General features: G+C 39.7%; 1 protein-coding gene across 4 annotated transcripts in view; it reads left to right on the top strand.

The window, feature by feature from the left end:
• The first annotated feature begins 563 nt into the window (after positions 1-563).
• Positions 564-14373, top strand: part of kif1aa (kinesin family member 1Aa) — a 45166-nt gene continuing 31356 nt past the window's right edge. For all 4 annotated transcript variants that reach the window (XM_085348396.1, XM_085348397.1, XM_085348395.1 and 1 more), the window contains exons 1-12: positions 564-681; positions 9803-9876; positions 10009-10191; positions 10280-10345; positions 10433-10611; positions 12488-12599; positions 12880-12957; positions 13075-13140; positions 13232-13249; positions 13360-13438; positions 13787-13865; positions 14145-14287. In XM_085348396.1, coding sequence (XP_085204522.1) covers positions 576-681; positions 9803-9876; positions 10009-10191; positions 10280-10345; positions 10433-10611; positions 12488-12599; positions 12880-12957; positions 13075-13140; positions 13232-13249; positions 13360-13438; positions 13787-13865; positions 14145-14287 — 1183 coding nt within the window. In that variant the 5' untranslated portion in view covers positions 564-575. The remainder of the gene's footprint in view (positions 682-9802; positions 9877-10008; positions 10192-10279; positions 10346-10432; positions 10612-12487; positions 12600-12879; positions 12958-13074; positions 13141-13231; positions 13250-13359; positions 13439-13786; positions 13866-14144; positions 14288-14373) is intronic.

Genomic DNA, 14373 nt, shown 5'->3' with positions numbered 1-14373 from the left:
TTAAGCTTTCAGCTCCCCATTTATCAGTCGTGTAAGCTGGCCTAACTTTTTGTCTGTGGTTAAGCTTTTTGTCCATTTGACAGTTCATCACTGCATTTTATGTGGTATTAAACATGAACAAAGTTTCAGATAATTGATCGGTGTATGTACAAGTAATCCCTTTGAGCCCACAGCTGTAAACAGTCAGCTTCTTTACCCTTAGATCCTGATGATGTCATCGTGAAGGGATTTGAATTTGAAATATGGCAGAAAATATACTACTAACTATACTCTATGTTTCAGTCTTCCTTCTCTACTCTTTAGTGACTTTATGACTATAACTTATATATTCAGATCACGTATGCATTCCTTTTGCCGTCCTGTTTCTACTGCTTATCCATTACTTTGAATTAGCTGTTAAAATGCTGCTTAAGTTGATTAAGTTGCAGTTTCTGGGTTTCTTGGGGAGTGGTTTGCACATTAGTTTTTAGTTTAGTATTGGCAGCAACTCAGTTGTAATTCATATTCTCCTCCTTTCAACAGACTTGCAGACCGGCATTACAGAAAGCACCCCAAGGTGCTAAGAAGACAGCACCATGGCAGGGGCCTCTGTGAAGGTGGCGGTGCGGGTCCGCCCCTTCAATTCTAGGGAGATTGAGAAAGATAGCAAACTGATCATTCAGATGTCTGGAAACACCACTAGTAAGTACTCTAACTAGGATTTTTTCATAGAACTGTGGTTTTACTGAAAAAAGTGCATGTTTTTTTATTATCTTCGAGGCTGACTTATACAGTGAAGTAAAACTGTAATTAAGTCTGACAGATGTTTGCTTAACCTGGGGGAGGCTTCTTCTTCCACAAGGCATTAAGCACAAGGTTTTCCAGCTGTAGCTCACCTCGACCTTTAACCTTTCTGTGCGGTTGGATTACTGAACCATTAATTTCCTCTGTACATGTAAGGCGTATTTCAAGACACATCAAATTAGCAACATTTTATAGAGACTCAGACTCAGTTTCTGTGGGAGCAAACCTTTTTCCTGCCTCAGACAAAATGTGATCTAACTGAACTTGTTTGAGACAATATGTAATTACTGCAGGGTCCACCTTTTCAGCAGCTAAACCGAGCAAGCAGTGAAGGATTTAGCACATCACCAGCTTTGCAAATCAGTTGAACATCACGTGTTAGGCGACATAAGCTTCTCATTTATTTTGTAGAAGTCCTGCTATTTATGAATACAGATTAAAAATTATTCCTTCTTCACCATTTTATAATTAATCTTTCTGTTCAAGTATATGCAGTGAACAATTTTGTTATAATCCAAAACCAGCCACATTAATTTTCCTAGGAAACCTGCTCTGTAAGTTTCCTTCACTTTTAAAAAAACATGTACTTAAGAGCAGCACACATTCATAGATTTAACAGAGGACTGAGCGAAGAGACTGGAAAGACACTCGATATGTAGTCTGCTTAGCAAGGTAAAGCCGTTTGTCAATAATTGATGAGACTTCCTAAAATATTTACCGTTTGGCCTAATTTAGGCATCTCCCTCCTCCCTGCTCATGTCACGGGTGACTACATAACGAGCTGGGTGGCCTTTCTGGGCCGTCATATTTTTATGTGGGATGGTGTTTAAGAACTCGTTTGAAATTTTTTACTGTACAGTAGGAGTGATGTTACTTCGTTTGGCTTCCTTCTCTGTTTCTATGGCAGTGAACAATAAGTGTTTGCCTACTTCAGCAGTGTAAACATAGACCAGAGGTACCGGAGTCCATTGGGAATAAACTGGCAGCGTGTGGAGTGATAAAAAGTCCTTGAAGATGTACTGTTTTAAGCCATCTGTGAATTTGATTTTTAATCACACAAATCCCTTTTTTATGTTTTTATCCATGACATTATCCACACACATGTAAATTTAAAACACTTCACGAACACTGCCATCATTGTGTAACACTGTTTAATGCTTGTCTTAAAAAGTGCTTTACAGTAAATTGCTTTGCAAAGATCACAAAAATCAACTAGTCGAACGAATACCAGGGTCTCACACTTAAGCTAGAAATCATTTAAACCAAGAAATAATCAGGTTTATAACTTTCCTGAGGAGGTTTATTCCATAGGTTTTGGCCCACAAATTCTCTGTCTCCTTGAGATTTCAACGGCACCTCTGGTTCAGATAAAACAATCGTGGTGATAGCTTTGGTCTTGGTTCTAATACAGCGATCTACTTTAATCTAGTATAACACAGGTTACTGAAAAAGGTATAGTCAGACCTGCATGTGGGCAAATATGGAAGCATTTGTGTTTGATTTGTCTAATTCTGATCAGAAATTTAAGACGACCTTCTAACAAAGTGGCTGCTGCTATGAGCTAGATCTGATGTCCAGCCCACAGGAGCTGCAGCTTGAAATAATGCACTGCTCAAAAACCAAAGCAAGTGCTAATAAATTAGATGAATGCAATATGAGTTTTTGTAGCAGAGGCTTGCTTCTGTTGTTCTCCAGCAGAAAGAAATAATGGGGGATTTTCAGCCACCTGCCCTATAAAGTTTATTAAAACCACAGTGGGGCTTGCAATAAATATATGCAGTATGCTTTCTGAATTTCATATTGTGTTGATGCGTTAATCTGGAAAAAGATACACATTAATTCATTTATTCTTACATATTAAAAGGAAGTCACCACTTTATGTCATATATAGGTGTGAATTTATCATATTTCTCTTTCAGTTATTTTTCCTAAAACCCAGACATTAAACATCCTGTCAACACTTTTAAGAAGCTTCACGTTTTTCAGATGCACAAAGCTGCTTTCAGTGAGACTGCCGGTCTTTCAGTGGAGCAGATTGTTCTCTTCCAAACTGAGTCAATAGCTCTGGATGTGGGCTGGAGGATGTGAGCAGGCTGATGTCATGAAAAAGCCCATTGGTTGCAGTGTCTGGAGGGGATAGAGAATCGGGGTATAAATGCCCCCTTGTCTCTGTGTAGTCTGGGTTGAAGAAAGGGAAAAGACGAAGGAGTTCTGGATTTTGTGTGTGTGTGTCTCTCGCTTCTTTGTGCTCCCTGACATTCATGTGTGGGTCAATAGCCCAGTTCCCACAAAGCAGGAGAATGGCAGTAATCTTGTTGTCTGATAGAAGTTCCCTCCCACGCCGACCTTAATTAAGATGCAGGGGAAAGACCTGAAGGAATAAGGGGCCTCGCTTTAGAAGACTACTTGCTGCAAATACTCTGTAGATTTCTGTTAATTTTGCTGCAGAAAAGTTATGAAGACATCAAAATTTTCACCATCGCAACATAACAGTTAGTAATATATGCAAAAGCAAGAAATCTAATCAGGTATATGAGTGTAGATGCATTACTTTAACATGCATTTGGTGGTTTCTTTCACATGTGTTCATGCATTACATCCCATTTGGACTACATTCTAAAAAAAATTGCAGTTTCTCATTCAAGTAGCATGAGCTTAGCAGTGCGCTGCACTAAGGATATGAATTGCATATTGGAATTGGCTGCAGCCTAAACCTTGATGCTCTTTCATAGGCAGCAGGAAGTGAATAGAGTAGTTTAAAAGCCTGTGGGAAAACAGCCATGATTCTCACTTGGTTTATGACCTTGTTAACCACTGTTATGGTGACTTTATTGTCACGGTCTGGCTGGCAGACCGTGGGGATGTGGGGAAAGGAGGACCCAAAACGCAGACTCTGCGATGCAAACAGTGCTCTTTATTCACAGTGAAAAACTGTAAACACAATAACTCCCCGTTGCTCCCTTGAACCCCGTGTGCGTGCTTCCCTCCGACGTCTGTGCTCGTGCTCGTGCTCCCCGCTGTTGTGTTTCCGCACACCCCGTGCGTGCTGCCTTTCTGGACCACTCTTCCTCCTGCAGGGAAACCATAGAGGCAGCCGTCAACACTAACCCTCGGCGGGCATATACGAACAACACAGACATATGCAGACACACTAACTTGGTACGATAACTCAATGATCCCGCGCCGGTGGGAGCTCCAACACTCTCCTAAGTAGCTCCCCCGACGAGCCCTGATCACCAACAGGTGTGGCAGGAACTTCAGGTGTGGCCAGTCCTTCGCAGGGCCACACCTATCAGGCCTGCAGGTGGCTGTGCTCCATCCTCCAGCCACACCCGCAGACATACACACGTATACACCCACACCCTGCCTATACATACGAGTGGGACACAGACTAACACAGCATTGTGGAGAAAACACACATCACCAAATAATAATAATACTAACAACAATAACAACAGTCAAAACTGGTCACGGACCCCCGAGTCCTCCAGAGCCGGGTCCGTGACATTTATGGTCTGATTGCTATTTTAAATTGTTCTTTAGTGCATCATAATGGTGATCTAAATCATCATCTCCATTAGAGTAAAATAGACACCAAAGCAGGGTATTCTTTAAAGCCTCAGCTCAGCCCACAAGCGTTGTCCCTTGTTTCAAAGACGATAACGACAAACTTGAACTTAAAAACAGGGGTGAAATTCCCAGTATTCCCCATTCTATTTATTATTCAACATTGTGACTTTTTCCGGTAACAGTATATCTAACATCTAACGTCTTTTTGAGAGAAATTGTGGATTCATGCCTTTTCTTCATCTGTGTAGTAAAAACCCTCATTACCATAATGATTACTGCTCTTTTATGTAAAAGTGCGTCATGCAAAGACTCATTTGACAGTCAGACTTCATAAACTCAGATATAAATCAGCAAACAGCTGCTGCGGCTGAATATAGTATCTACGTGGCTTTCCTCCAGTCCCTGTCAGTGAGTTCATATCCCCTCTTTCAGACCTGCTGACGCAACCACATTTCGTCTTCTATTGACTGGGGCAGGTCAGCCGTGACAGTCCTGAGCAGCATCACTCAGTCACAATTATGAAGACCTAGCAGCTATGACAAAGACAAACATGGAATGTGCAGTAAAAGGATACTGAAAACATGACAGAAGGGCAACTGAAATTAACCTCGAGCAGATAATCGCTGCTATAATTAGGAAAAAGACGAGGAACGTGGGCGTTCCTGACAGATACAGTGATGAGTGGAGGCATTTGATAAAGTGGGAAACTTTAAAACTGGGCCACCTGATCAGCATGAGCAGTACTATTTTCAGTCACGGTTACGTAAAAAGATTATTTGATGTTATTAGGGAAATATTAGGAAAATATAAAACATATGGAATGCTCAAAATTGGAATACAGTGTAGTGGTATTCTTTCATAATACACAGCTATAAGAATACATTGTTGCGAGTACATTTTAAGGTGGTAAACATTTGCAAAAAGATTAAACAAAAACAGTAAACAGTAATTAATTTTTTTGCCCAATAAGTCCTTCATTTTAAAATTCATAGAATAAATGTTTATAAAGACATATAGATTCAACATTGTAAATATAGACTGTTAATGCAAATCATACACTGTTGTTTTAATAAATCAAATTACATTAACTTAAAATATTTTGTTATCACATGCCGGTTTTTACAGTTCAGTTAATTACCTCCATGCAAAAACTGAATTAGAAACAGCTTTTATTGAGGTATTTGGGTATTTAGAACACTGAAAAAAAAAAGATCAGCAGTTTCTCCGTCTTCATACATTTTTAATATTTGATTACCAAGATATCTTATGTGTATAGTAAAGATGAATGGCAGTGGCCCTGGTGTATACTTTATGTTGATAAATGTATCGATTGGGCTTTTACTTCAAAACACTCCAGACGTGGTGACAAAGACGGAAGAAAATGAACTGCTCGCTTTTCTCGTCTAATTGTCTGCACTTAATGATGGGTCATCAATTAAATCTACAGCTAAAAATTAAAAAGTGCTTCCATCATAAAAAGGGAAGATAGATGGCAAAAGTGGATACGGCAAGGGTTGAAGGAGGTCTCCTCTGTGTGCTTGAAATGACGCAGAAACTGTCCTATGGTGGAGAGATAAGCGATGATCACTGGATGAGATACCTCAGCTATTGATCTTAAACACTCAGTCCTGCTCCCGTGTCTCACTGCAGCCCTCATATATGGTCGGTTACTAAATTAGTTTCAACAATTACTCAGTCAGAAATTCTCTTTTTGTTTGTGGCTACTTTCAGAAAAACGTTTCATTGCAAATAAAAACCTTACATGCATTTAACAAGCTTGGTTAGGATAGTATAAAAGAAGTCTGTACCCGTGCAGTCCGCAAAGGCGGTACCCGGTACTTCCGCTCTGATGGTAATTCGTGCTGCCAGTCACCACCACTCCAAAGTAATTACCTTATCTGAATGCAAGACACTCTTGTATTCTGTGCTTAAGTAGGGATGCAGAGGGCTCATCTTGTATGAATCACAGCGCTGTTGAAGATGAGTACGTTTAGAGAGGATGTCATATAGCGAAGGCTTCTGGGCAATAATGATATCTTGGTTTTTTGTGTTTTTTTTAATTTTAGGGGTTTGATAAAGCAGCACGGTGGCACGGTGGTTAGCACTGTTGCCGCACAGCAAGAAGGTCCTGAGTTCAATTCCACCATCAGGCCGGGGTCTTTCTGTGTGGAGTTTGCATGTTCTCCCCGTGTTTGCGTGGGTTCCCTCCGCGTACTCCGGCTTCCTCCCACCGTCCAAAGACATGCAGCTTGTGGGGATAGGTTAATTGGATAATCCAAATTGCCACTAGGTGTGAATGTGTGAGTGAATGTGAGTGCGAATGGTTGTCTGTCCATGTGTGTTGGCCCTGTGACAGACTGGCGACCTGTCCAGGGTGTACCCCGCCTCTCGCCCTATGACAGCTGGGATAGGCTCCAGTGCCCCCCACGACCCTGAAAAGGATAAGCGGAAGCGAATGGATGGATGGTTTGATAAAGTAGTTCATGTCTCCTTTCAGTTATTTACCGAGTGAGTGAATCCAGAGTTTGTAAAAGCAGATCAGCGTTTTCTGTCAGAATGGACAGTTTCCTGATTGTGTAATATTTAGGTAATATTTACTATACACCCAGTTAAAAGCAATAAGTAATGTGACTACTAATACTGCTTAGTGAAATATGTCAGAAAAGGAAATTACTGCATAATAAAAGATGCAACACAGAATAAGCTGCAGTGAAGCAGCACAAACTCCTTCGCTGCTACGTAGGAACTGTCTTTTGTTTCGGTAACCCTAACCCTTTTTTAAAATTTGTAACCCTTTTTTAACCCTTATTTAAATAAGAAGTAAATGTAGAGAGATTAGTAATCTCCTTTGGGAGAGCATCCTGTTTCAGATAGGCAGCATTAGCAGAGCATGTTTTCCGATGGTGGGAGAAGCCGGAGATTCTGGAGAATATCCGCACAGACGGGCACAACATGTTTGTGTGACAGAAGCAGCACAGGCAACAGTGCTAAACATTAATAATAATTAGTGAGCAGTCTAGATTTGTGATGGTCAGCAGCAAGATACGATGATGATAAGATGAATGAGGATTATTTTTTAACTTTCAGCCAGGTTTACCTTTAACCAAAACTAAGCAGGCCAAAAATCCTAAAACATTGTGGAAAGGTGAAAAATGGACAAAAGAAGAACATATTTCTTTAAAACTCAATATTTTAAGTGTATTGACGTTGATTGAAGATCCTCTCTTCAAATGTCCTTATGGTTCTCGAAATTGTTTCTGTTAGCAGCGAATACAGACTACACTGCTTGGATAAGTATGGCAAATATGAGGACTGTAGTACATCTATGTTCATATCTGGCCTTCTTCCAGAGTACCAGGATGAGTCACGACCAGTAAGTGAAGTCTCATCTCTTAGTCATGGCGAGGATTAGATCTGAAATCTGAAACCCAAGTCAGCCACACTGGCCTATATTTCATAGCTGGGAACAGTAGCAGTGTAGAGAGGAAATAAAACTGTGTACACTTACTTGAGCTCGTACTTAGCTCTGGGCCTTTTCCTCTTTTATCGACCGCATCTGCATTAGTAGAGAAAATGGTCTGGAGCCCAGGGAGCAGGGAGGAAGCATCATGTTGGCACCAAGACCAAATGAGATATGTGGGCACACCAACATGTGGAGTAGTATTCATGCCAAAAACAAAAAACAAACTAATCTCGATTTCATTGTGTCTGCTGAGTTTGGACAAATCAGGGTGAAACTGTTTGATGCACAGCAAAAAAAAAAATCTCAAGAAATACTCTTTATTAGATGTTTTTGCAGAAAAAAGATAATTTGTGTATCTAATATTTTACGTTGTGTTTATATTGTAATGTCTACGAATGAAAAACAAGCACAATAATATTATCAAAAGGTTTTACGTGTAACTTGAAATATTGTTTTCCCCAAAAATGTGTTTTTCCACAAGTTAAATCTATAAAAAGCTGTAATTAGTCCTTTGGTTCGAAGTGCAAAACCTTTTCCACTCAAAATACTTTAAATACTCTATGCTTTATTTTTGAAACCAGTGTATCATCATCATGTCGATCAGGCCTCGGGGCAGACATCCTTAACATGACGTTAGATTAGCCATCAGTACGATATGATTTAATTATAAATCACTGTTTAACTGGATTTTCTTGAGTTGTCGTCATTCTGGGGATCAGACTGTTAGTGCTTATTCCAAAATCAAATTTTGGCTGCAGAGATGTCTGCCTTCTCTTGAATGTAATGAAAATGTAAAAATCTGGTGTATTTTGGTGCTCAAAACTTGAAAAAAAAAATGCATTTAAATAACTCAACATCTCTTATTAAAAATATTGAAATACTTATTTTTTAAAAAAAATCACAGCTTTTGATGTGAACAGTGTCATGTAGGAACTATCCTTTCCACCATCTTCAATGACCAACATCAGCTGAGAGGAAACTCCATTAATATTTAAACCCGGCCTGTCTTCATGAGAAGATGCATGTTTCCTACTTCCTGCACAAAATCTTCACAATAAGGTTTTGGCACTTTTTTTGAGTAACTACATCATGAAACATTGAGTATTTCAGATGTATTTTTTCTTTGTTTATTCCGTTATATTTAACAGAAACCAGGCATCTCTGCAGTCAATATCTCGAAAACTGGGCAACCTTCACCAAAACAGTCTGGATGAAAAAAAAAAGCAATTCAATCTGGAGGGAAAAAATGATTTAGGGCGAATTGTCCCTTTAATCTGGGATGAAGTTATACGCTATAACTTCGCTATAACAGTGAATACACTGTTTAATGGGGAGAAGGCATTTCCTGTTTGAGTACCGAGATGGATGCTTAAATAGCTCATGGAGGATTTGTGATTTACAGAACAGCTGGCAGACACAGGAAGACATAAAAGCATATAGACACTTCACTGGCCTTCTGGGAAGACTGAAAGTTATAACACTGACAAAGGTGGAATTTATTGGAGGGCTACCAAAGGTCAGCGGAGCCTGACAGATTACAGCTAAAAGCGGCTGGTTGTTTCAAGCTGTATGCTGTTGAAAGATGAGCTGAGCGCAAGGTGTCCTAGAAAAGTCCTGACAGGTAACAAAATAACTGGCCTTTTTGCCTGTTTCTCAACTGGTTTACCTCATTGACTGGCTGACGGTGTGTGACCTCAGCCTTTGATTTAACAAATATTGGATTTTATACTTTGACATGGTCTCCAATGCCTTCTGTTTGGTCCTCTTCTGGATGAAGTGTTCCAATGTGATGCGTTTCTGTAATGAATTTATGTAGGCCAAGCCCAATAACTTAATCCCAAAGGTAGCTGTTGGTGCAGAAAGGAGAGGTGACTGAAACCTTTCCAGCTCTACTAGCACAACATGATACTAACCCAGCTCAGATCCAGTTTCACATGGGTGGTTCTCACCCTCCCTCTGACCCATGTTCCTTGTCCTGTCTTTCAGCCATCATCAACCCTAAGCAGGCCAAAGACAACAAGAGCTTCAACTTTGATTACTCCTACTGGTCTCACACTTCGGTAAGTCATCCGTGCACCCCCGGAGCCCAAACACAACGCATCCACATATTTTCATCAGTTTTGGATATATTTGTTCAAGCCTTACAAGACATTTTTAGTCTTAAATGACCAATTATTGATCTCTGTCCACAGCCCGAAGATGTCAATTATGCATCGCAGAAGCAAGTGTACAAAGACATCGGAGAGGAAATGTTGCTTCATGCCTTTGAAGGCTACAACGTCTGCATCTTTGCATATGGTCAGACGGGTGCAGGCAAGTCCTACACCATGATGGGGAAACAGGATGTGAAGGATCAGCAAGGAATTATTCCCCTGGTACTGACACACTTTGATTAATTTAACAGGGCACATAATAAATTAAATAATTTATCTTTTTGCGGATTATTATGTTTTCCTCTTCCAGCTGTGTGAAGACCTTTTTACAAAGATAAATGATAATACAGACAACAGCATGTCCTACTCTGTAGAGGTGAGTGTGGGCGCCCCTCCTGTTTATACAGTGGATTCAGACCTCACATCTGTTATAAATGTTCAATCAACTGTCAATTTGAAACAGGTAAGCTACATGGAAATCTACTGTGAGCGTGTGCGGGACTTGCTGAACCCAAAAAACAAAGGGCACCTGCGTGTGCGAGAGCATCCTCTAATGGGACCTTATGTGGAGGACCTGTCCAAGCTGGCTGTCACCTCCTACAATGACATCCAGGACCTGATGGATTCTGGCAACAAGGCTAGGTAATGTAGTCAACTATTTCTCGAGTCTCAGGAAAAGGCAGTGAACCACAGGAGGAGTGCTAAGTTAGCACGTTAGCTTAGCAAGTAGCGTAAACTGCCATAAACTGTGTGAGTGCAACACTAAGGACACATATACCCAGTGTTGCCAACTTAGCGACTTTGTCGCTATATTTAGCGAGTTTTCGGACCCCTTAGCGAATTTTTTTCTAAAAAAAAGTCGCTAAAAAAAGACGTGAAAGCCCGTATTGCTTTTACTCTCAACAAGCAGCGGGTGCTGTAACGCAGTCAGTTCTTCTTTTACTCTTTTACTCTTATGCTGTTTTGTGGATCACAAGGTTTAAAACTACTTATAAACACACACACACAAAGTAACTCCACCAGAGTGCCTATTTCGGGTCACTTTTGCCGGTCCAAGCCCGGGTAAAGGAGCAGGGTTGGAATTGTGACATTAAAAAAAACAATAATTGCTAAAAGAAATTTAATTTGTAGTTCTAAATAAACTCTAAATGCATTTAGGACGTTTTTTACTCACTTTATGTCTCTTCCACGATGTTATTTCTCTCTCCAACAACATAGGTTACAATTAGATAAGCATGACCAATTATGCAAATTAGGCGATGACGTCATTTAGCGACTTCTAGCGACTTTTAGGACAACCAATAGCGATTTTCCTTACTGAGGAGTTGGCAACACTGCATATACCTGCCAATTAACAACAAAATAGAAGCACAAACTTGTTAAGCGAGCTGTTCCTCACAGCAGGGCTTATTATTCAACAGATATTTACATAAAAATGTTCCAAAAGGTACAAAGACCACAAACAGGGTTGGAAGATGCAGTTCAGTAGCGACTCCAGTTAATAGAAATTAAAGCAATAAGTTATATAACAGTTTACCTCATGGACAGTTGTTATGGAGGCTGGTTTTCTGGACACATGTTTCTGTTGTGATATTGCATTTTAACATTGCAGTCTATGTGGATTAACTCACTTTTGAAGGAAGTTTAAAGTGGCTGTTTGGGGAACTGCAAATTCTATTTAGCTCTATTTTAGCTCCAGAGGAAATGAAATGAATGAAAGGGCTAATTAAAGAGAGACTCCATTGAATTAGTCACTTTCTTTCTCTCTTAAAGTAACTGCACACAGGATATGAGGTTTGCAATAAGGAATGAATGAAACTCTAATGAAATGTATGTTTGTGGTGCACTATAAAAATGTCAGATGCATTGCTTAGCAGGCTCCAGGTTTTTCCATTTATAATTCTAGATTGGTTATGATTGTGAGATATTAAACGTCTCTCTTGTTCTTAGACTCTGAGGTTTTTGATTTTGGCTGTAGAATTGGTTGAAATTCCCTCCAAAAATGATTTTAGGGCTTAAGGAAAAACCTAAACATCGTGGCTTTTTGTGCTTTAGTTTTGACCCCTTTTTAAAAATCTGTCTTGCATAGAAGGATGGATACATCCACTCGGACCATCTATGAATACATACAGTGAAAACAGAAGGGAAATGAAGGGAACGTTTACAGTCAATATCAATTAAAATATTTATATATAAATATTAAAACGACAATAGACACAGGAAAAAAATGAATGATCAAAATAAAACAGGAAGCATGAAGATGGGAAGTGTCATAAGGTTTGGGGGATAAAACACAAGCACAGTGACCATGACGTTTACCTAAACATAGCTGCTGTTACACTAAATATACTTTTTTTTAAAAATACGCTTTATATATAACTACCTATTTCTACTTTGAATAGTGTTTTATGAGTGTGTCATATAAAAAAACATTTTCATTAAATTATACTTAAACCCACATCCTGCTGGCTAAAATCTGAACTGTACAAAGTAATTAAAATTCATTGTCTCTGTGCAGGACTGTGGCTGCCACCAACATGAATGAGACAAGCAGTCGCTCGCACGCCGTCTTCAACATCATATTCACCCAGAAACGCCACGACACAGAGATGGATAACACTACCGAGAAGGTAGAGGATTTTTATCTGATCCTCACTGAATTTGTTTAACATCGAGTTGCTGTCTTGGTTTATCTGCCCTCTGACTGATGACGCTGATTTAAGTCTTGATGGGACGTGGAAATCAATGACTCCTTGAAGGTCATGAGGATAATTCTTAAGCTGTTTTTTTTAATAAGGCCTGTCTCTATAATAAAGATGAATGCCTATTGATTCTTTTTTTGTGTTGTTGAAAGCCCATGTGTTGCATCTTATTAATTGGATTCTACTGATTTGGTGTGTGCTGTTTTAGGTCAGTAAAATCAGTTTGGTGGATTTGGCTGGCAGTGAGAGGGCCGATTCTACCGGAGCCAAAGGGACCAGGCTAAAGGTGAAAACACTACAAAAAAAAATCTTAAATCATGTTTATTTATCTGACTAAATCCATGTTAAAGCAGTCTGTGCTTACTGTCATCGTAATCCTTATCTGCCTACTGTTCTGTCACAGGAAGGAGCAAATATCAACAAATCTCTAACCACGCTGGGGAAAGTCATCTCTGCTTTGGCAGAAATGGTCTGTATTAACCATTTGTTGTATTTTTTAAGGTGAAGTCGATTTTGTGTTGGATAAAAATTACAGTTTCCACTGTCTCATTTCATTTTAGGCCTCTGGGCCGAATAAGGTGAGTGATTCACATGTTATTATCCTAATTCATTATTTATTTGAACCTATAGTAAACACAGAAAAAATTAATTCATGCTGACTTTTTGTGTGTCTTTTATTTATAAACAGAATAAAAAGAAGAAAAAGGCAGAAAGCTTCATTCCATACCGAGATTCAGTTTTGACTTGGCTACTGAGAGAAAATTTGGGTATGAACACCGTTTTTCAAAGGCATTGAATGTCTCTAATATTTCTAACATCACTGTGATATGTAAAAGAATCCCTCCAGAAAATCGTGCGTCTGAACCCCAAAAGCTAATCACTTTTACATTTTAATGCAAACCACAACTTTTCTGTTAAATGTAAGATTTATGTTGTACTTATGTAATTGTACTGTAATCAAATGACATTTTTTGGGTGTAGCAAAATCTAAATTTTAACTTGTTCAGACAGAGTGTTTTCCTATTTTCCTGACACCACATTCATGCAGAACTAGTGACAATCAAGTACACATTCTGAACTCAAAGCATAAATTTACATCTGTTCTTCTCTGTCAGGGGGAAATTCTCGAACTGCGATGGTTGCTGCTCTGAGTCCAGCTGATATCAACTACGATGAGACCCTTAGCACGCTCAGGTAAACAGAGCAGACAGCACATTTTGTGCTGCAGATTTTTCCTCCCACACAGCTGGTGAATGTTGCTTTGAAGGACACCGGTGTTGGTGAAACGCAGGCATTGTGTAATCCACGTTTCCCTCAGAGGTTTGCCTCACTTTCACACTTCAAACATCCTTCACGGGTTGCAGCTGCAGCTCCGGGCTGCAGAGACGGGGATGTCGGGGGAATTATGAATGTGTATATATGTGTGTGTTTCTCCTCACACACCTGTGTCTCAGTGATCTTTTGCATTCCCAGGTATGCTGACCGTGCCAAACAGATTCGCTGTAACGCTGTCATTAACGAGGATCCCAACAACCGATTGGTGCGTGAGCTGAAGGAGGAGGTGTCTCGCCTGAAAGAGCTCCTCTTTGCTCAAGGCCTGGGTGACATCATTGAGAGTAAGGGACCATTCATTGGATTTATGTGCCCATTATCTGTAGATTGAATTTTAAATTGTTCATAATGGTCTTGGACCCTTTTTTTA

Source organism: Diplotaxodon limnothrissa, linkage group LG23, assembly GCF_057381915.1.
Source record: "Diplotaxodon limnothrissa isolate DT_005_m linkage group LG23, D_limnothrissa_male_GT1.1, whole genome shotgun sequence".
Classification (NCBI taxonomy): Eukaryota; Metazoa; Chordata; class Actinopteri; order Cichliformes; family Cichlidae; genus Diplotaxodon; species Diplotaxodon limnothrissa.
Note: the sequence above shows the minus strand (reverse complement) of the source record. Positions and strands in the feature narration are given on the sequence as shown.